This window comes from Nannospalax galili, unplaced genomic scaffold, assembly GCF_000622305.1.
Source record: "Nannospalax galili isolate Female #2095 unplaced genomic scaffold, S.galili_v1.0 scaffold206, whole genome shotgun sequence".
In the NCBI taxonomy this organism is placed as follows: domain Eukaryota; kingdom Metazoa; phylum Chordata; class Mammalia; order Rodentia; family Spalacidae; genus Nannospalax; species Nannospalax galili.
In genome coordinates, this window is record NW_008358101.1 from 8,318,094 (window position 1) to 8,338,859 (window position 20,766).

The following is a 20,766-nucleotide window of genomic DNA, read 5'->3' on the forward strand; positions in this document are numbered from 1 at the left end:
CGTAGAATTTCACAGCAAAAGCACACATGCTTTCTAAGAGAAAAGTTCATTCTAACAAAAATATCAGAAACCAGATTCACATGGATTATTCAATAATACTGGAAGCCAGATAACAATACTGCATTACCTCCAAAGTCCAGAATAACCACTAACCTTACAACCTAGCATATAACATTGAGCCATATTATCAAATAAATTTGAGGTTAGATTAAATGCACACGTGGACAATATCTAAAAACATTTTCCTTATATTTCTGAACTATGGCAGGAAGATTTACATCAACAAATAAACTAATTGAACTGTTTCATTTGTGGACCAAAAAAAGAGAGGATGAAACCTGATAAACAAAATTTTTTATTTCAACACAGAGCTTGTTATGCAGTACCCAGCACGTAGGGCAGAAAGAGCTGAGGGTAACACATCGGCGAAACGTGGGTATGATGTGGACAGGATTCAGTATGGCACAGCACATGGGATAAATTCTGTAAGGTGCAAAGGTGTGTTTTATGAAACAACAACCAACCAACCAGGAGAAAGGATTTGAACTAGGAACATAGAAATGTAACCAAATGCTTTCCAAAAGATATTTGTTAAAGGAAGGAAAAGCAAAATCTATCCAAGAAATGGAAAGTGACTGTAATCCTCGTTTGTACAGCCATAAATAAATTACATCATCATAATAAAGCAAATATTAATATTGAGAGGATGGGCTAATAGAAATTTGCAGATACATTGTAGAGATAGAAAAATGAAGAGATCAAAACTAGAAGAAAGCAATATCCAAAACTATAAAGAATGAAAGAAAATAATGTATAAGTATAATGTTCATAAGCAATGAAAAATGCCGAAAAGTGAAAAAAATCACACAAAATTTTTTTAATTTGAATACAGTGACGTTTGGAAAGCAAGCACCTGAACCTGGATATGAGTGTTATTTATACCAATTTATAACAGTGAAGCATCCATTTGATCCTTTAAACCCTGTGTACCTGTGGTTCACAAGAACTGTAAAAACAAAAGCAACATTAAAAGTGTTCTAATTTCCTTTATCTTGCTGTGATAAAACACTCTGACCAAAAGCAACTTAGGCGAGGAAAAGGTTTGTTTCACTTTACAGGTTACAATTCATCTTGGGGGAGCAGGAATTTGGGCAGAAGCTGTAGAAGAATGCTGATTGCTTGCTGGGTCATTCCTATGCTTACACTTAGCTAGCTTTCTTATATAGCACAAAACCACCTACGCAGGCAGTGACACTGCCGTGAGCGTACTGAGCACTCCTGCACCAACTCAGACAAGACAATCCTTTACAGATGTAACCGCAGACCAGTGATAAAGTCAATACTCATTGGAGACTCTTTTTCAGGTGATTCGAGGCTGTGTCAAGCTGACAGTTTATCCTAACTAGGACCAAGAGAAATAAGAGGCCCCTAGGAGTTGAATTGTAAAACAGCATCATGAGAAAGTCCAGGGAAACTAAGTCAATCCTGTGGCATGGCAAAGGAAGAGATTTCAAATCTGCAAGAAATGATTCATATAACCAAAAATCACTTAGAAGTCATTATATTCAGCCTTTTCAGAAATAAAATACTGTAATGAAATCTCCAAAAAAGATAAGGAGTTATTAACAAAAACAAGTATTTAGTGTTTTTTAAAAAATAATTAGAAAACAAAAAATAAATTGATCAGGGACTGGAGAGATGGCTCAGTGGTTAAGAACATTGACTGTTCTTCCAAAGGATCCAGATACAATTTCCAGCACCCACATGGTGGCTAACAATCACCCGTAACTCCAGTTCCAGGGGATCTGACACCCTCTCTGGTCTCTGCAGGCACTGTACACACATGTTTCAGGTATGTGCATTCAGGCAAAACACACATAAAATAAAAATAACTAAGATATCTTAAAAAATAAAATGAAATAAAGATTAAAATTCAGTTGCTGGGGCTGGAGAGATGACTCAGCATTTAAAGTGCTTGCTGTTCTTTCAGAGGACATGAGTTTGGTTCTCAGCACCCACATCAAGTGGCTCCCAACCACCTGTAACTCTAGCTCCAGGGGATTCTGAACCCTCTTTTGGCCTCTGCTGGCACCTACATACAAGAACACATATATATACATGCACACATATACACACACATACACACACACACACAGAGGAAGAAATAAAGAAATCTTAAAATAAATAAAAGTCAGTTCCTGATTGCCTTCATATTACAAGAGGCATTCTCCAACACTCTTGTAAGACACAGTTGTTGAACTAAATAGTGTACAGAGTAAAACTAAAGATATGATTAATGAAATACCAGAAAGACAATAGAAAATCACCAGAAGAAAACACAATTATTTTTATATAGAGAACTAGAGAGTAAAGAAGGATTTTTAAAAATCTAATTTCTTCTAATAAGATCATAAAGTAAGAAATTCAGAGAGAATTTTTAGAAAAAAATGGCATTCCTAAGCATTCCTGTCACAGAAATCTGAGTGACTGAGTGTGGTCAACTAAATGATACAAAAAATGAACAAAGACAAACTACTTCCTCGAAAACCTTCAGAACCTTTTCTGAAGTCATAGGGAAGAAGACAGATCGCTAAGCAAGGAAATAAAGTAAGTTCTTTTTTTTCAGCCATGCCAGAAAAGTTTTAGAAGAAATGATTCTCAAGCTGTTTAAAAAAAGGGGGGCGGCGCTGCTTACGTAAAATTCTATAGTAAGAGAAAATTTTATTCACAAATAAAGATGAAAGGTGTGCCCATGAAAAGATTCACAAAGCTTACTGCCCACTTCTTCACTAAAAGACGCACTTCAGACATAAAAATAAGCTTGGAGCTTGAGAGACTGCTCAACGGTTAAGAGCCTAGGTCCCTGCAGATGACCTGTGTTAGTTGCCAGTACCCACATTAGGCTGTTTACAAGCATCTGTAACTCCATCTCCAGGGCATCCAATGACTCTGGCCTCTGAGGGAACCTGCACTCCTGTACATACTCACACACATACAAACACACATGTAATTAATTAAAGTAAATCTTTAAAAAAGAAAAAACTAAAATAGAGGACTGATGGGAGCAAAATGAAAGAAACTAGGTAAATTTACTTTTCTTTAATTGCTATTAATTTTTATCATTTAGCATAAAACAGCAATGAGATAAGGATTTTGCGTAGAAGTCTTTTGAAAATACTTAGAAAATCAAGCTGAAGCAAATGCTAGCTGACACCCACATAACTTAGAAGTTGGCCAGTTCGTAGATAAATAAAGATCCAGGTTTTATGCTGCAAAGCAGCAAGATGGTTCCCTGGGTAAAGGTGCCTGAAGCAAGATGTGTACTGACCTCAATCCCTGAACCCACGTAAAGGTGGAAGGAAAAAGCCAGCTCCACAGAGTTATCCTCTAACCTCCACACACGGGCCATTGCATACACGACATGTACACACACATATTAATAATAAATTTAAATATCCTTTTCTTACTTGTGCGTCAAAAATTTTTAACATTAGATTTTTGATAGAAAATTACTTCATATTATGGTAGAAAATATGGATTCTATATGTATTCTGTGTTTCAGTGTCTTAAATAAAAGAGATTCAATGTCTAAATTGTATACTAACAAAGAACTAACATAATAAATAATAAAGTCATTATAGAGCAAAATTCAGAAAGGAAAGAAATAATATTAAATAAAATAAATTAAAATATCTCAGTATAGTAGCATGCGCCTGTAATCCCAGTTCACAGGAGGCGGAGACAGGAAGATCAGGATCATGGGTTTCAGATCAGCTGATTTCCAAACCAGCCTGGGCTATATAATGAGATCTTTTCTCAAAAATTAAATTACTAATTAAATACTTTATACAGCAAGGCTGGAGAGATGGTTCAGCAGTTAAGAGCACTGACTGCATATGCATAGGATCCAGGTTCAATTCCCAGCCCCCAATGAGAGTTAACAACTGTCCTTAACTTTAGTTCCAGGGGATCCAATGTCCTCTTCTGATCTACACAGGACTCTATGACATGGGTGCACTTACATACACATAGGCAAAACACTCATACACATAAAATAAAAATAAATAAATCAAATAATTTAAACAAAAATGAAAAAAACCTTCTAGAATTAATAACCATAAATGAAATAGGTTATTCTCAAACGTAAGACACAGATGACATCAAAACAATGTTCAGTGGTTAAGAAACACCTGCTGCTCGTCAAGACGACCCTGATTTGGCTCCCAGCACCCAGGTCAAGTGACTCACAACTGCCTATAACTCCAGCTCCGAAGTATTCAGTGCCTTCTGCTGGCATCCACAGACATCTGCACACACATGGCAAGTGCACACGCACGCGCACACACACGTAAAAATAAATCTTAAAGAAGTTATATGATTCATGGGCTAAGAGAATAAGATTGAGAAGTACATCAGAAAATTAAAACTGTTAAAGGAACTCAGAGTCTCTTTCAGAACTGAGAAATAGAAAGAATTGAATGGATACATTATCTAAGCAGAGCTAAGGAAACACTTGATTAACTGGAGGAAAATGTCCAGAATTAATCAGAGACACAGAGAATGAAGATTATAAATACGAAGAGATGAGAGGAACAAAAGCCAGTTCTAATGTGAGTGCCATTAGTGTCCCAGAACAAGGGAAGAGAATATATGACCGAAGCCACCTTTATAGATGCAATGAAGCCAGACATGGATGCATATACACATTTTCCCAGCACTCAGGAGACAAGGCAAGTGGATATCTGTGAGACTGAGGCCAGCCTTATCTATATAGGAAGTTTCAGGCCAGCTGTGACTACAGGACACGCAGTCTCAAACACAAACAAACAAAAATAAACATGTAATGACTGAGAAATTTCCCAAATTGAAAACCTCAACCCATACTTTCAAATGTGGCTGTGAACACCAAGCAAAGCAAATCCAGAAATACTAAAAATACTAATATCAGAAGCAGTTGATTTATTTCACAAGCACATGACTGATTAAATATTTGGAAAACAGTATAATTCATCACATAATCATGCAGAAGCATGTTTGAGGAAATTTGGTTTTCATTTATAATGTTGAATTAGTAATCTAAGAATGGGATAAAGTGGGGCTGGAGAGATGGCTCAGCAGTTAAGAACACTGGTTGCTCTTGCAGAAAACCCAGGTTCGAATCCCAGCACCCACATGGCAGCTAACAACTCTCCTTAACTCCAGTTCCAGGGGATCCGATGGCCTCTTCTGTCCTCATAGGCATTGCACGACATGGGTGCACTTACCTACATGCAGGCAATACACTCATACACATAAAATTTTAAAAACTGATAAAAAATATTTTAAAAAAGAATGGGATAAAGCATACTCATTTGATAGTTCTACAAAATACACATCACACTCCCCCCCACATCATTTAAATGTCATATGCTGCTGATACATGTTTAATGTCAGTGCATCACTGACTGGGATAATGTGGTTGTATCTAGTAAGCATTAAAGATATTGTTGGGTTCATTGTCATCGCCAATTGAAGAATTAAAAGGCAGGAAAAGCAGATCATCAGAGAGTAAGAAGCAGACAAACTTGTAATAAAAGATAAATAATCACATCCATACACAGAAAGAATCACAATTACAGAAAGAATCACACATTCATAAAGGAAGATGAAGCTCTCCACAAGTCGAGACAGGACTTAGCAACCAAAAATACAACATCCACCTAGGGAGGGTCTGAGTTTTAAAGATTTTAGTGGTTTCCCCTCCCCTGGTTTTGGATTGGTCAACCTAAAAAAAGAAGCAAAGGCCGATAGGTTCTCCAAGCGTGGATATCCAGACTACGTGTGACTCCAAGGTCAGCTAAAGGGGCCCTGCTGGAGAAAAAAGAAAGGCCTGTCAGATTGTAAAGAAGCAGAAAGTATGCCATCTTTATACTTCCCTGTGGCAATGTTTGCTTGTTAGAAATTGTCTTTTACAGTACCATGACCCAGCAGTACAACTTTTCAGCTATATATTATCTTCAAGTTCCTTGTAGTATCCTTTATAATAGCCCAAAATAAAATAAGAAAAGAACCTTGATCAGAGAATAATTAAATAAAATATGACATTCACACAACAAAAAATTATGAAAATATTAAAAATAACAAGCTAGATCACTGCATATCAACTAGGATGGCTATTACCAAATATGAAATAAAAGAGTGGGGCTCAGGAGTTGGCTCAGTGGGTAAAGTACTTGTTATTCAAGTGAAGGACTTGAATTCAATCTCCAGAATTCACACAAATCTGGGTTCAGTAGCATGCTTATGTCTGTAATCATAAGGCTCCTGCACAGAAATGGGAGGCAGAGACAGGAAAATCCTTGGGAACTTATGGGCCAGCTAGCTTGGCATACACAATGGTGAACAGAGACCCTGTCCCAAACAAGAAAGGTGAGGACCTACACCTGAGTTTGACCTCTGAAGTGCCCAGATTTACACATACACACATACACACACACACACACACACACACACACACACACACATCATACATACACATATACAGAATTTTTTAAAGAAACGAAATATACCATGTTTACAAATGTTCAACAGGTGTAAATTTACTTAAGATAATCAATTGTTAAAAAATAATAACCTATCGGGACCAGAGAGATGGCTCAGCAGATAACAGTACTGGCTTCTCTTGCAGAAGACCTGGGTTCTGTTCCCAGAACCCACATGGTAGCTAACCACCATCTGTAACTCCTGTTCCAGGAGATTTGACAACTTCTTCTAACACTCACAGGCACTGCGTGCATGTGGTACCCCAGGGAGAATACTTACACACATAAAAATAAAAACATAAATTCATAATAACAGCCTATCAGAAGGAATGAACGAATAAGCAGAAAAGACAGCAACCCCAAATAGATCTAGAACCATTGTTTAACGTGATACCCACTAGCTGGGGGAAGGTAGCTTCAGATAGTTTCACAGATGGGTTTGAAAAACATGCACATAAGAGCCAAAATTCTGAAACACATACTGCCAAGATATTAAAAAAGCATTCTCTCTCTCTCTCTCTCTCTCTCTCTCTCTCTCTCTCTCTCTCTCTCTCTCTCGCCTGCTAGATCATAATCTAATCTTACATTGTTATGTTTGGACAGTATAGATGCCTACTTCCTTAGGCATCAAAGAAATGCAAATTAAAACAGTTCTTTCACCATCATATTGGAGAAATTTCACATATTTCCATTTTTACTTATCCTTTAATATTAATTTTTAATATTTTATTTTTATTATTTTAATTTTATGTGTGTGAACATATTGCTTGCATGTCTGTAAGTGCATCCGTTTGGGCAGTGCCCATGGAGATCAGATGAAGGCATCAAGTCCCCTGGAACTGGAGTTACTGACAGTTGTTTAGCCAACTTGTGGGTGCTGGGAGCTGAACCCAGGTCCTCTGCAGGAACAGTCAGTGCTCTTAACTCCTAAGCCATCTCTCCAACCCCTCACATTTTTAAACCAATATTAGTGAGTGTGGGAAGCAGAAAGACCTCCCTGTTAATAATGCATATGGGTACAGCCTTTCTGAAGGACATTTAGCATATACATGGACGTTTTCAATAGCCATACAATTAAATCCATACACTTCAACTCCTTGAACTGAATGTTCAAGAAATTATTGACCACATCTTTGACAATTGCCAAAATTTTTTTTCATTACAGTTCTAATTGTAGCAATGTAAATAGCCTATATTTTCTTCAACAGAAGTCTGGTTAAGTAGGTATAAACTTGCCCATGCTTGCTATCCCAACTTCTTGCTATATAAATAGGTCCAAACAATCAATAAAATGAAAATGTATTGTCATGATTAATGCTAGGTAGATAGTATTTATTAGTCTGATGTAATAGTCAAAAAATATTACTGGTGGGTTTCCCTTAATAATGAGAATTCAGATAATTACAACTAGGTATATAGTGGGAAAAAAAGCAAGAAAACATCAGCGAACTAGTGTCCTGTGAACACTTTAATGTTGTAGTTATTAATTTTTTTCAACCGATTTGCAAGTCTCTAAAGATGGATTAGGAAACTAATAAGATGGCTCAGTGGTAAAGGCACTGGCTGCCAAGCCTAGGACCTGAGGTCAATGCCTGGGACTCATAGTCTGGAAACAGAGAACCAGTTCTCTCCTCTGCATGTGCCCCATGTGAGGGCACACACACACACACACACGATTAAATAAATATTATAAAAATTAAAGATCAATTAAGATCAGAAGAATAAAAAGAAATCTTCCAAAACTTGATTTAGAAACTGGGAAATGAAAGTCAAGTTGAAAGGGAATCTACATGGCAGCTTTCAATCATAAGCATCAAGAAAACACTTAAGAGCTGTTTGTGAAACTCAGCTTCTCTTCAGTGTCTCATAACTGCACAGAAGGTGACACATTCTGCTTTGCCTCCACTTGCAGGTGATATACAGATTGGAATGGAGGATAAAAAGGGCCAGTTAGAAGTTGAAGTTATCAGAGCACGAAGCCTCACCCAGAAACCTGGTTCCAAGTCTACACCTGGTAAGAAAAAGTATTGTTGAGTTTGGGCAAGACTCTATTTTCTAATTATTTATTTATTTTGATTTCATATATTTTGCCTATATGTATCAAAGTGCACCTGTGTGTGCAATGCCTGCTGAGACCAGAAGAGGGCATCAGAGTCTCTGAAACTGGAGTTAAAGAGAGTTGTTAGCCACCTTGTGGGTGCTGGGAACTAAACCCAAGTGTCCTCTGAAAGAACAACCAGTGCTCTTAACCACTGAGCCATCTCTCCAGCCCCAGGGCAAGACTCTCAAATATGGAAAAACTTGAAAATTTTATTGCATTTGGGTTTATTCTACATCTCAGCCAAAGGGTGAGAAAAATGAGACGTAGGTTTTTTTGCATAATTATTTTGATGAAAAGTACTAGTAAAAATGTCATATTTTAAAAATTATAATCATAACTATATCTTGGCTTGTGTCTGTTATTTTATTTCTATACACTTAAAAGAAAAAAAAAATGAGGTTTAAAATGTAAACCTGCATTGCAGTGCTAGCCATGAACCAAATAAGTCAAAATCTTTAGAATACTTTCTGTAAGCATTTACTAGAAATGAAGAAAGTAGCTGTAATGGCAGTATGTGGGTTTTAGGAGTAGAGTGTTTTAATTTTATTTCATAGAATTTGTGCAAATTTCATATAATATGGCTTGACATATTTAGATCCCCCTCCAATGTACAGCCATCTTATAGCCCCCACCACATTTCATGTACTCTGTCATGCATGTTAAGGCCTATCGAGTCAAAAGGAGTACAATTTTTTGAGCAGTGGAAAGGCCTGTAGCAGATCAGGAAACTTTTAATAACAATCTCGAATTCCCAGAGAATCATTCTCAGATAAAAATGAAGTTCATTCAAACAATAAATTCTTCCATGTCTATCCACCTTTGTTTAGCTCCCTATGTCAAAGTGTATCTTTTGGAAAATGGGGCCTGTATTGCAAAGAAGAAGACAAGAATTGCACGGAAAACTCTTGATCCTTTGTATCAACAGTCCCTGGTTTTTGATGAAAGTCCACAGGGTAAAGTTCTTCAGGTCAGTTACGGTTTGTGTGACATTTTACATGATAATATCTGTTAGCTGCACTGAAGGTACAGATAGATATCAAGAGAATGAAACTCAGTGAAGCCCCAAATTTTTATATCCTTCAATAGAAAAATAACAGGTGGTTAATTTACAACAAAATAATGTATATTAGCAATATCTGATGTACTTAATGGAAAGCAAATTGAAGATCTTTCTCCTTTCCTTCCTTATTTCTATTCTCTCCAAAGTATGTACCTTTTATTTATCATCTTTTCCCTCTTCCTGATACATAGATGAACTGATGATATATATGTATGATTGAATGATTGATTGATTGATAGAGATACGTGCATACATATATACATATGCAATAGGTAGTAGACAAGTGATAGATACACAGATAATAAATGATGGATGGATGGGTGATTGATCATTACTATGTACCAGAAATGATCTATAAAGTGGAAGAATGGAGATAAAGAGTGTAGTGACCAGCACCTAGTTGAATGCCAGGTGCATTAGTAGGTGCTTACATACAATTACTTCTTTGAAAATTTGTGACTATTATATGAAATAAATACTAATATTCCCAAGTTAAATATTCTTAGGATCACAGAAATTAAGTAATTGGTCAATGTAACTCAGTGCATTGAAAGGACAGGATTCACCAGCTTTACTGTGTAAAGACGGTGAATGATTCCTTAGTGAACCTTTATAGATGGCTTCAGGATTAGAACAGAGAACCTGGTACTATGTAATGGAAGGCTTATTTGACACCAGTGGAATTAACTCAGACCATAGCTCACTGACTTACTAATTATCTGACCAAAACAGATTGTCAAGCATTTCTTCAGAAGATACCAACTTACAATTGCTTTTCAACTTGCCCATTCACAAACAAGTCTATAGTATAAAAGAAATCTGAATTCTCTTTCTGTTTGCACACTCCATTGAAAATGCAAGCCATGAACCATGCAAGGTTGCTTATTTGCCCTCCTCGATTCACTAATTTTAGTTTTTATCTCTATAGACTTTCATATTCCTTATGCAGAAGTTATACAAGGACAGTGCTGATTTATATATGAGTTATATATTTATATATGATATATATATTTATCTAAGCATAGATTAGATAGAGATATTTCCTTAACCTGACTTATTTAGAGGATATTCCTCGAAAATTACTGTGGATTGTCTCTCAGCCCCTTAACACTGGTAACATTTATGCTTTTTCCTTTTCTTAGTTTTATTTATTTATTCATTTATTCATTTATTGCTTTTCTTTACTGATTCCCATTTTTACAGAACAGGAGCTTTGAGCCCCACAAGTATGAAAAAAAAGATAAGGTTGACTAATGTTGCATTTCTCTGTCTGCAGGTGATTGTCTGGGGAGATTATGGAAGAATGGACCACAAATGTTTTATGGGTGTGGCTCAAATCTTGTTGGAAGAACTTGATCTGTCCAGCATGGTGATTGGATGGTACAAATTGTTTCCACCATCATCACTGGTAGATCCCACACTCACTCCCCTGACACGCCGGGCTTCCCAATCATCTCTGGAAAGTTCCACTGGGCCTCCTTGCATTCGATCATAGTGAACTCATGCCAGAGTCATTCCAAGCAAACTCTACCTTTCAGGATAATGATCTGAACCAGATATTTCATGATCAAAAGCATTGTTGGAGACAATCAACTTGTGTTTTTCCTGTAGTTGTTTCTCAATAATATGTCCCAACTGTTGTTTAAAACATGACTTCATATGACAGAACAAGGCAATATATCAAATTACATAAGAATCAATGTGCTAGTGAGAGTCACTGATGCTTCTAACAAATAGGAAAAGAAGAAACCTCAAGTTCACACACCACACACGCGCACACACACACACACACACACACACACACACACCAAATTGAACAAACTGGAAACTCTCACTCTGTGAAAAGTTATGTTTTACATGTTTCTACACAGACGACAAGCAGTGTTATTCCCCTGGCTTTGAGGTTTGTTCTTTTGTTTACTTTGGTTATTTGTGGGTTCTTTGCTGTTTGTTTTGGTTTTTCTCTCAAGTCTCTGTTTCTCCGTCTTCACCGTATTTGTTGTTTCTACTGTTTTGTTTTTATTGCTTTGTCAGAACAGAATTAATGATGTTAACAGAGACCCTTCTTTCTTTTTCCAAATGCACCAAAAAAGGGCTGAAGCTGTCTCTGTAGCATTTCCCCCAAAGTATTCAACAGCTAGGCTAGGTGAGGCCAGTGTTGTGTTTTGCTGGCTTTCAGTTTATAGTTCTTCAGAGTCTTATATGTGGAAACCCAAAAGGCAAAAATTACCTTCCAAACTAGCAGTCACAGAATCAGTTTTTAGATGAAGAGCATATCTGTTTGCATTACAGAAAATTCATTTATGTTTTCCATTGTTTTGCATGGAAGACTTTCAAGTCAATCTGCAACTAATGCTGGGGATGAAAGTTAACCACAAAATTGTGCTTCAGAAACCCTCCTTGCAATGCCTTTTACTTCCTGATATCAAAAGAAAATATGCTTATGTGTATTAACCATACTATGGACTTCCCAAAATGGTGACTAAGAGTGGATTTGAGCCTAAGACACTTTCAGCTATGCCCAGGCTTCTCAGCCATGCCTCAGTATAGACACCTCCATCTGCCCTGGAAAGAGCATGGTGTGAGCTGTTTAATATTCCACTGGAAATTCCAGTTGAAATATTCTGCACTAAACAAATGTTTTTATTGAATTTTAGTTTACATTTCTTTAAGGTCAATGCAAGCACAAAGCTTGGTTTTTTAATGCACAATATCTTACTTTTTTGAAAGAAAAGATAATACAGAGTCAATTTCAATTTGCATTTTCTTTGTTTGAGTTTTTCCTTGGCCTTGAATTTCTCTTGTGACATTCTGTGTATGTGCTACAAACTGCAGATACGGCAGGTGCATAAATACATTCTCCCTCCTTTTATGAGTCATTCAACTTTTGTGATTACACATATAGAGCAGCATGACTTGGAACTGTTCGAAGCTGCATGCACATTTTGTAAAAAAAAAAAAAAAAAAAAAAAAAAAAAAAAAAAAAAAAAAAGAAAAAAAGCAAAGAGAGACAAAAGGTTATTTAATAATGTATGTTAGCTCCACATAGGCTAGCCTGTATGTCGCATGTGCTTGTACAGTTTGCTTGTTAATTACTATACTGAAATAACCAAGAAATCTAAGCCATCCATTTTTGTTATAGACATTTTGCAGGTTTTAGCTAGACTCAAGTCTGTGGGTCTGGGGTGAAATGTCTATAGATGGACTTTATTTTTTACCCTCTGGAAAACATTATGTAGTACGGACCAAATTCCTTCTAATAATATTTTGGTGTAGATTCCTCCTGTGGGGCTGTAACACACGTAGACACTGTGTACACACTAGGTTTTAATCCATAGACATACTGCCTGCACCAAGTGAATTATTTACTATTATTTACACATGTCAGAATTATCTGCCCATCATTCCACAGGGCACAGATTGACCACTGCTCACCATGCTGAGCAGGAAGAACTGAAGCATTGGTGCACTTCTACTAGATTCCGTTCTGTCTTAGTGGCCAACGATCAACTGATTATAATTGGGTAGTATCTTTCTATTTTGACCACTTGTCTTAACACTCCCCTGTGCTTTTAAATGAACTTCCAACTCATGTATGTAAACATGTTTAATAAAATTTACTTTTCATGTCAGTTGGTAGCCATCTGTGTTCTATGTTTTGCCAGATTTCCACTGTAGGTTCTTTGGTGCAAAATGGGAGCCAGGTGATGGGAAAGGGAGGCTGGGGTTTGCTGTCTGCTGTGTGCATTTTATTGACTTGTCACTACACTATATATGTCTTAACTTACGGCCCAAAAGGTTCTTTGCATCCATACCAGTTTTCATTTTGTCAGCCTGTCTTAAGCGAGCACATGACTATACTTCTGAAAAGTGGCATTATTAAAACAATAAATCTTAGTAAGAATCAAATGAAGGTTGTTTTTCTGATGCTGTTTGAATGTGATAATAAAAGAGACAACGCTGTTGTCCAGTTGACAAATCATTTCAAGTTATGTGACATATCAAAGTGTAAATGTTAATTCCTGCGGCTCTGATCATAGTATCCTGATCTTTCAGTCTTTTCCTTCTTGTCTTAGGCTAACTTGAAAGAAACAGACTCTGCATTTACTTAAAGTCATCAAAATAACACATCTTCAAAATGCATAGATAAGTCTCTCCACTTAGAGCTTTTTAAATTTCATGAGTCTGTTATTTTTCTAAAGTTGGTTTGTATATTTCATAATCCATGAAACACATAAGTACTAACTATATTGTCACATAGTGAAATAATTATTGAGCTCTAGTCTTAACACTCTAATGGCTTTTAGCTTTTTGTAGACCACACTGGCTTTAACTTAATAAAGACAAATAAATACAGCTATATCAATATCACATCGGGCTACCAAAGCAACTTAAGGCATGATTCCACTAGTTCTTCATAGTATCAAAACGTTGGACTGGTATTTGCTTACTGAGTAATCCGGTTGATTGGTTTACAGATTTATGTGTTATGCTGGTTTGAGAGGAGGCTTGTATGGAAGTGTGCATTGAAGACCACCAACCAGACAACTCCATGGGGAACAGCAATTTATTTGAGAGCAAACAGAGGCATCTCGGGGAGCAGAGAAACAGCAACCAGCAGGGGAAGTCAGATAGCTTTTATAGGCAGTTAGGTGCTTAGGTAGCTCCGTGACGCAGGGTGAACAATTTAGCTTGGGATTGGTTAGTCTCCCAATATGCAGAAGGACTTTCCTGGGGTACGTTCAAACTTGCCATTTTAGAATCATGGTAGCTGTGCCACCATTTTAGGAGCCTGCCAGAAACCTAACAAGGCTAAAGCTCTGTTCAGTTCTCTCTACAGCATTGTCAGAGGGAAACTGTTTCACAAAATAACTTTGAGAATATGTATGACTGGGTGAGGGCAGGGGACAAGTCTGCCACTGAAATGATAGGCAACTGCAAATAGCTTTAGAATTCTTTGTCTAGACTGGAAGAGAAAATAAATCTTTCTCCTCAAAATGGGACTTTGGAGTCTATAGTAATGGAAAAGAAAAGCACTTTTTCTGGTATTTCATGGTTTCTTGCAGAGTTGAGCCATTTATTTCTTGAGATTTCAGCCTACTACACATGGTTTGAACAAATTAAGCCCATGTTAATTATGACTTAGATACTCAGTAATTGGAATATAAAAATCAAAAAGAAATTGACCCTGCTTTAAAAAAAAAAAAGCTTCCTGTCTATTAAATGAAGTTATGAATGAATTTCTTCCGAGATGGAAAATCTCCCCTGATGGTTAGGTAAATGAAAAGGTGAATCAAGTATGTGCTATAAACCGTACAAACAGGAGACCACCTGGATGCCACAGGTCAAAACTGGACACACATTTTCATTTTATTAAAATGAAAATGAAGAGATAATGGGAAATTGATAAATATGATATTTTGAAAACATTATTGAAGATTTAGGTCCATGTCCTTAGCTGAGAAGGGTTTTCTTGAGCTGTTGTTAAAATGGAAAAAAAAAAAAAACGAAGTAATTTCTGTGTTCAAATAAAAAATGATTAGGAGATGGCTCAGCAGTTAAGAGTACTGGCTGCTTTAGCAGAGGACCTGAGTTATCTTTCCAGCACACACATGGCAACTACAAACAAAATCCAGTTCCAAGGGAGCTGACACCCTCTTCTGACCTTCAAGGGCATTGCACAACACGGATACACCTACATACATACAGGCAAAACACTCATACACATAAAAATCAATCAAAAGAGCATTTTAAAGAGAACTGAATAATGAATTCAGATCATATCTGGCATATAAAAGGGACCCCATAATGATGTTTAATTTTCACAAACATCCTGTAAGTACTGTTATTTTCCATGTTTGATATGTCAGGCTCTGCAGCATTACAGGTGAAGATACTGCTGACTGGGAACAGAGATCAGGTGATATAGTTGTTAGTCACTTAGTTAGTGTCTTGTGCTGGCTGCTGACATGTGACCTAGATCTGCCTTTTGATAGGAGGGAAAGAACAAAAAGCCAGTTCATTCTGCTTTAAGGGAACTCCTGCCCAGCTTAATCTCCCACTTGTTGCTTCAAGGACTCTGCAGGTAGTATGGGGGTGGGGCAAATAAGAGTAAGAGCCCCATTCTAAGGCTTTTCCTTCCAACTCTGTGTCCTTCTCTGACTGTGATCAACATTTGAATCTATGGCTCTCAGGAACAGTATGAATAAATAATGTACATAAACCAAATCTTTCCCTAGCTACATTATAGACCTATCCTTGGTTTTAAATTTAAGCTGACTTTTGAGTACCCTTGTCTGATTTGTTTCTAATCCAGCAATGCCCTTATAAGTTCTTCATCAGTCATAAATCTACATCTTGAAGTTGAATTCATCATCCTAGAACCCTAGGCCTATAGAGCTTTTAAGTTCCTTACAGAACCTACAATATAAGTATTGCTATCCATAAAAGATTTTAGTGTTCAGACTTTGTACAGTGCACCATCTCCTCAGAGAGGTTCAGGAGTCATGATTACCATTCACAGCATACTATACTGTACCTCCATCCCGAGAAGGAGCCCTTCAAAGGAAACAAATAGTACATCCTCACATTTCTGAAGGGTGAACAAAGGCTAATGAGTATCACAGCTACAGTGAGCCCAGTTTAATAAAACAAATACTACTAGATATAAAGTGACAGATTAAGTACAACACAATAATAGTGGGTAATTTCAGTACCAACTCGTGTCATTTGACAGATCATCAAGACAAAAAAGAAAATAAACAGAAACATTGAAATCAAATGGCATCATAGATCAAACAGACTTAACAAACATTTGCAGAACATTCTGCTCAAACACTTGAGAATACACATTCATCTAGCAGCCCATGGAACTTACTCAAAAATAGATCACATACTCTAACAAAATTCAAGCTTTGAAAACAGAAAAATTTAAATAACCCCTTGTACTTTATCTGATACAGTGAAGGCAGTCATAAGAGGGAAATATATAGTTCTGAGTGCATAAATTAAAAAATCATAGAGCTCTCAAATAAATCATCTAATGATGTACTTGAAAGCCTTGGGAAAGCAACAACAAACCAAACCTAAAAGCAACATTTGGGGAGAAATAATGAAGATCATGGTAGATATTAATGAAATAAAAACCCAAGAAAAGGTAAGGAAAAGTTAGTTCTTTAAAAGTTAAAGAAGATTGATAAAACCCTTAGAGAAGACCCAAATTAAAAAAATTAGAGATGAAAAGAGAGAGAGAAATTGTGACAGTTACCATTGAAATACAGGAAATTTATGCCATATATTAAAAAACATTGAATTGTAAAATGCTATATTAGGAAAAAGGAATGAATGGATTTCTGCATGAATACAACCTATCAACGTTAATCCAAGATAAGATAATTTAAGCAGATCTATAGCAAACAATGAAACTGAAGCAGTAATAAAGTTTCCTAACTTAAAAAACCCAGCTCCTCTGTCAGGCAACATGTACCTTCTGGTGTAAAGCGGCATAACTGTCATGAGAGTAACCAACCACTTTTTGATTGGATATAAGGCCAGGAGGGAATTCATACCTGGTACCTAGGTATGAATTCATACCTAGTCAAAAGCCCATGGCTGGAGAGTTCTTAGGTCCTCGGAGAAACCTATTACTGTTGTTTTGATTAATGAACATATCCAACTGCTTCTAAATATTTATGTTATACCCATAGAGGTTGATGCTTCTTTCAACTTTGGTTACAGAAGCTTCTTGTTGAAGTGGGAAGCAGTGAATACAGAGTATTGGAACCAGTCAAAGTGCTGAGAATAAATCACTGTTTAGTTCTCAGCACTAAATGGTACAGTTCTGTCACCCCTCCCTGAGGTTCAGGGAACATCATGGAAAGAATGCAAGAGCTAGAGGGTAAGAAGAATGCTATGAAATCCTATCTTCTAGATAAGACATAGCCATTTCACTCATGAGCTCATAGCAGCTAAGATTACCTGAACCAGACCTGCTCAAGAGCAAGCCAAGCAACATACAGTATGGAAGAGGAGACTGTAAGGCTCCACCCCTAGCTAGGGATATTTATAACCAATGGCTGCTGGGGAAGAGGAAGCCATTTTAATCACTTTTTGGTTCCGTTGTGTTTGATTTTCAATATTTTTATTAATTCTTTGAGAACTTCATGCAGTGTATTTTGATTATGTTTCAGCTCACACAACTCCTCCCAGCCCTCCTACACCCCTCTACCTACCAAACTTTGTGCCCACCCCCCATCAAGTCAAATCTGTGCTACCCAAATACTCTTGGGTATGGAACCTGCCTTGGATTGTGGTCAGCCTACCAAGGGTCACACCCCTCAAGAAAATTGACTCTTCCCCAGAAACAATTAAATGCCCATAATCCCTTAGCAAGAGGTGGGGATTTGTACCTAATTACCCCACCCACGACAGGATTTGCGTAGCTTGAGCTTGAACATGTCTTGTACACACTGTCACTATTGCTACAAGTTTACATGTGCAGCTGCCCTCCTCTCTGTAAAACACTGCTTCCTTGAAGTCTTCCAAGAAGTTCACTGACCTGTGTGGAGAAAACTGTGATATAGATGTCCTATTTAAGTTTGAGCACTCTACAGTTTCTTATTCTCTACTAATGGGCCGGTTATGGGTTTCTGGGTTAATTGCCTTATACTGCAAGAAGAGGTTTTTCTGTTAAGGGCAGAGAGGTGTACTAACCTTGAATATAGCAATAAGTCATTAGGAGTCATTTTAGTACTATATCCATTTAGTAGTATATTCGCAGCATATTCTCCTCTAAGGCCCATGACCTATCTAGCTGCATGTTCTTAGTGCTAATATCAGTGCCAAATATGGGTTCTTGGAACAGTCCTTAAATACAGAGGATGGAGGGTTGCTCCCATAATATTCATGCCACTGTCACACTAGTTGTCGTATCTTTTCAGGCCAGTAATTATTGTAGCTCTCAGGGTTCACAGTTGGGTAAGACTGATGACTACATTTCACCTCCCATAGCTTGCCAGCACTATGATAGCTAATCAGAGCTGGAGAGATGGCTCAGCAGTTAAGAACACTGACTGTTCTTGCTGAAGATCTGGGTTCAGGTCCCAGCACCCACATGGCAGCTAACAATTGTCTGTAACTCCAGGTCCAGGGGATCTGACAGTCTCTTCTGTCTTCTGCAGGCATTGCAGGACACAGGTGCACTTACCTACATACATGCAATACACACATACACATAAAAATAATAAAAAATAATAAATGAGTAAATAAAAAAGAAAGCTAATCAGTACAGACGAAGCTTTCAGGCCAATACCCACTTGATTTCTTCTTGTTCTATGACTCAAGTACATATTGTTTTCAGCAACAGGCACTTACTGGCAGGCCCTGGAGGATAAACAAGAATAATGGCTATAGCATGTAATATTTGGGGGGGGTCTATGGGAGCCCACTGACCAATAACTCAAAGAGATGTAACCCATTCCTGACACTAGGGATTTTTAAATCATTTTTTTGAAAATTTCGTATAATATATTTTGATTGTATTTAGATCGCCTCCCCTGTCAACACACTCCCTTACTACCCCTGCCCAAATTCATGCACTCTGATATATGTCTGATGGGGGCATTTCTCATCTAAACCACCACAGAGGGACTTCATGGAAGGGGAGAGAGAATGCAGTGACATAAAGGGGAAGGGGGATAAGGGAATAGGAATGCTTAAATGGCTTGGCAGATAGGAGGGTAGCAGGGAGAGGAAGAGATGGGGAGGGATGACTAACATGAAAGGCCTTTTGGAGAAGTTATATGGAAACCTACTATTGAAGACACTTCTTAAAATAAATACATATGCAGCCAGGCATGGTGGCACATGCCTTTTATCCTAGCACTTAGGAGGCAGAGATAGGTAGATAGCTTAGATCGAGGCTAGCCTAGTCTGCATAGTGAGTGACATAGTGAGTAACTTCTTGGTGCTACAAGAAGACCCTTTCTCAAAAAGACCCCCACCAAAAAAGAGTTTAAATGGGGTTCCCCTGTAATGGGGGGATAAAGCCACTACCAGACCCTACAGGCTAGCAAATAAAAATCCCAATGCCAGGAATGGACTCCCTCTTTTCAAGTTGTCAACAAGTTGTGTTTCCAAAGACCCTCAAGCAATACTGTCTATTACCATTGCTCTTGGTTATCCACCAGAACTTGATGATAAGTTCCTATCACTGAAGACACTATGTACAGAGATCATAGAATAAATATGGAGAAATCAAGCTAGTGCTGATCTCAAAGCTTCACTTCCACTGCCTAGCTTTCACAGTGTTGTAGTGTTGTAAACTGCTAAGCATGATACCAGAAGAGAAAAGTAATAATCAGTCTTACCCATCTGTGAACGCTTTGATTTATAATAATGACTGGCCTGGCAAGATATGCCCACTGGTGCAATAATGGCATTAAAGTTATGGGAGTAGCAAACCACTTTCTAACTGGATTGTAGGCCCACTTCACAGGATAGATACCATACCTGGCAGTGTTATCAGGACCAAGAACCTGTGGCTAGACACAGGCCAGACATAGGCCAGAGAGTAGCACGTATAGCATTAAACCAACTCCTAATGACCATAAATTAGTGCCCCTCTCAACCCTCATCACAGAAGCTTCTTTTTAAGCAGGTTGTGACTAACACAAAGACTCACAACTGGTCAATGTATAGAGAATAAGACCATGGAGTGCTCAGTCCTAAATGAGACATCTATAATATAGCCCTCCCTAAAGGTGCAGGGAGTATCACTGAAGAGGAAGCAAAAAGATTGTAGGAGCTGTGAGTTCATATGAGTAACTACTCAGCTGTCTGGAAAAAACTGTTTCTTTGTAGTCACCTACCACCTCTGGCTTGTATAGTCTTTCTGCCTCCTCTCCCACAATGATCCCTGAGCCTTTGGAGGCAAAAGTTAGAAATAGGTGTTCAATTAAGGGATAATCTATCTGTAGTCTCTTATTCTCTGCACATTGGTCAGTTGTGGGTCTCTGTGATAATCATCAACTGATGCATAAGGAAGCTTATCTCTTGAAAGTTGAGAGATGTATTAATCTATGTCT

General features: G+C 37.5%; 1 protein-coding gene across 50 annotated transcripts in view; it reads left to right on the forward strand.

The window, feature by feature from the left end:
* Rims1 (regulating synaptic membrane exocytosis 1) overlaps positions 1-13,314 on the forward strand; it is a 486,359-nt gene extending 473,045 nt beyond the window's left edge. For 45 of the 50 annotated variants that reach the window (XM_008856314.3, XM_029557777.1, XM_017795156.2 and 42 more), the window contains 3 exons: positions 8,434-8,535; positions 9,450-9,589; positions 10,959-11,423. In XM_008856314.3, the coding sequence (XP_008854536.1) occupies positions 8,434-8,535; positions 9,450-9,589; positions 10,959-11,177 (461 nt within the window). In that variant the 3' untranslated portion in view covers positions 11,178-11,423. Of the gene's footprint in view, positions 1-8,433; positions 8,536-9,449; positions 9,590-10,958 lie in introns of all 50 variants that reach the window. The other 5 variants (XM_008856294.3, XM_008856326.3, XM_029557794.1 and 2 more) reach the window with 3 other exon arrangements.
* The last annotated feature ends 7,452 nt before the right edge of the window (positions 13,315-20,766 follow it).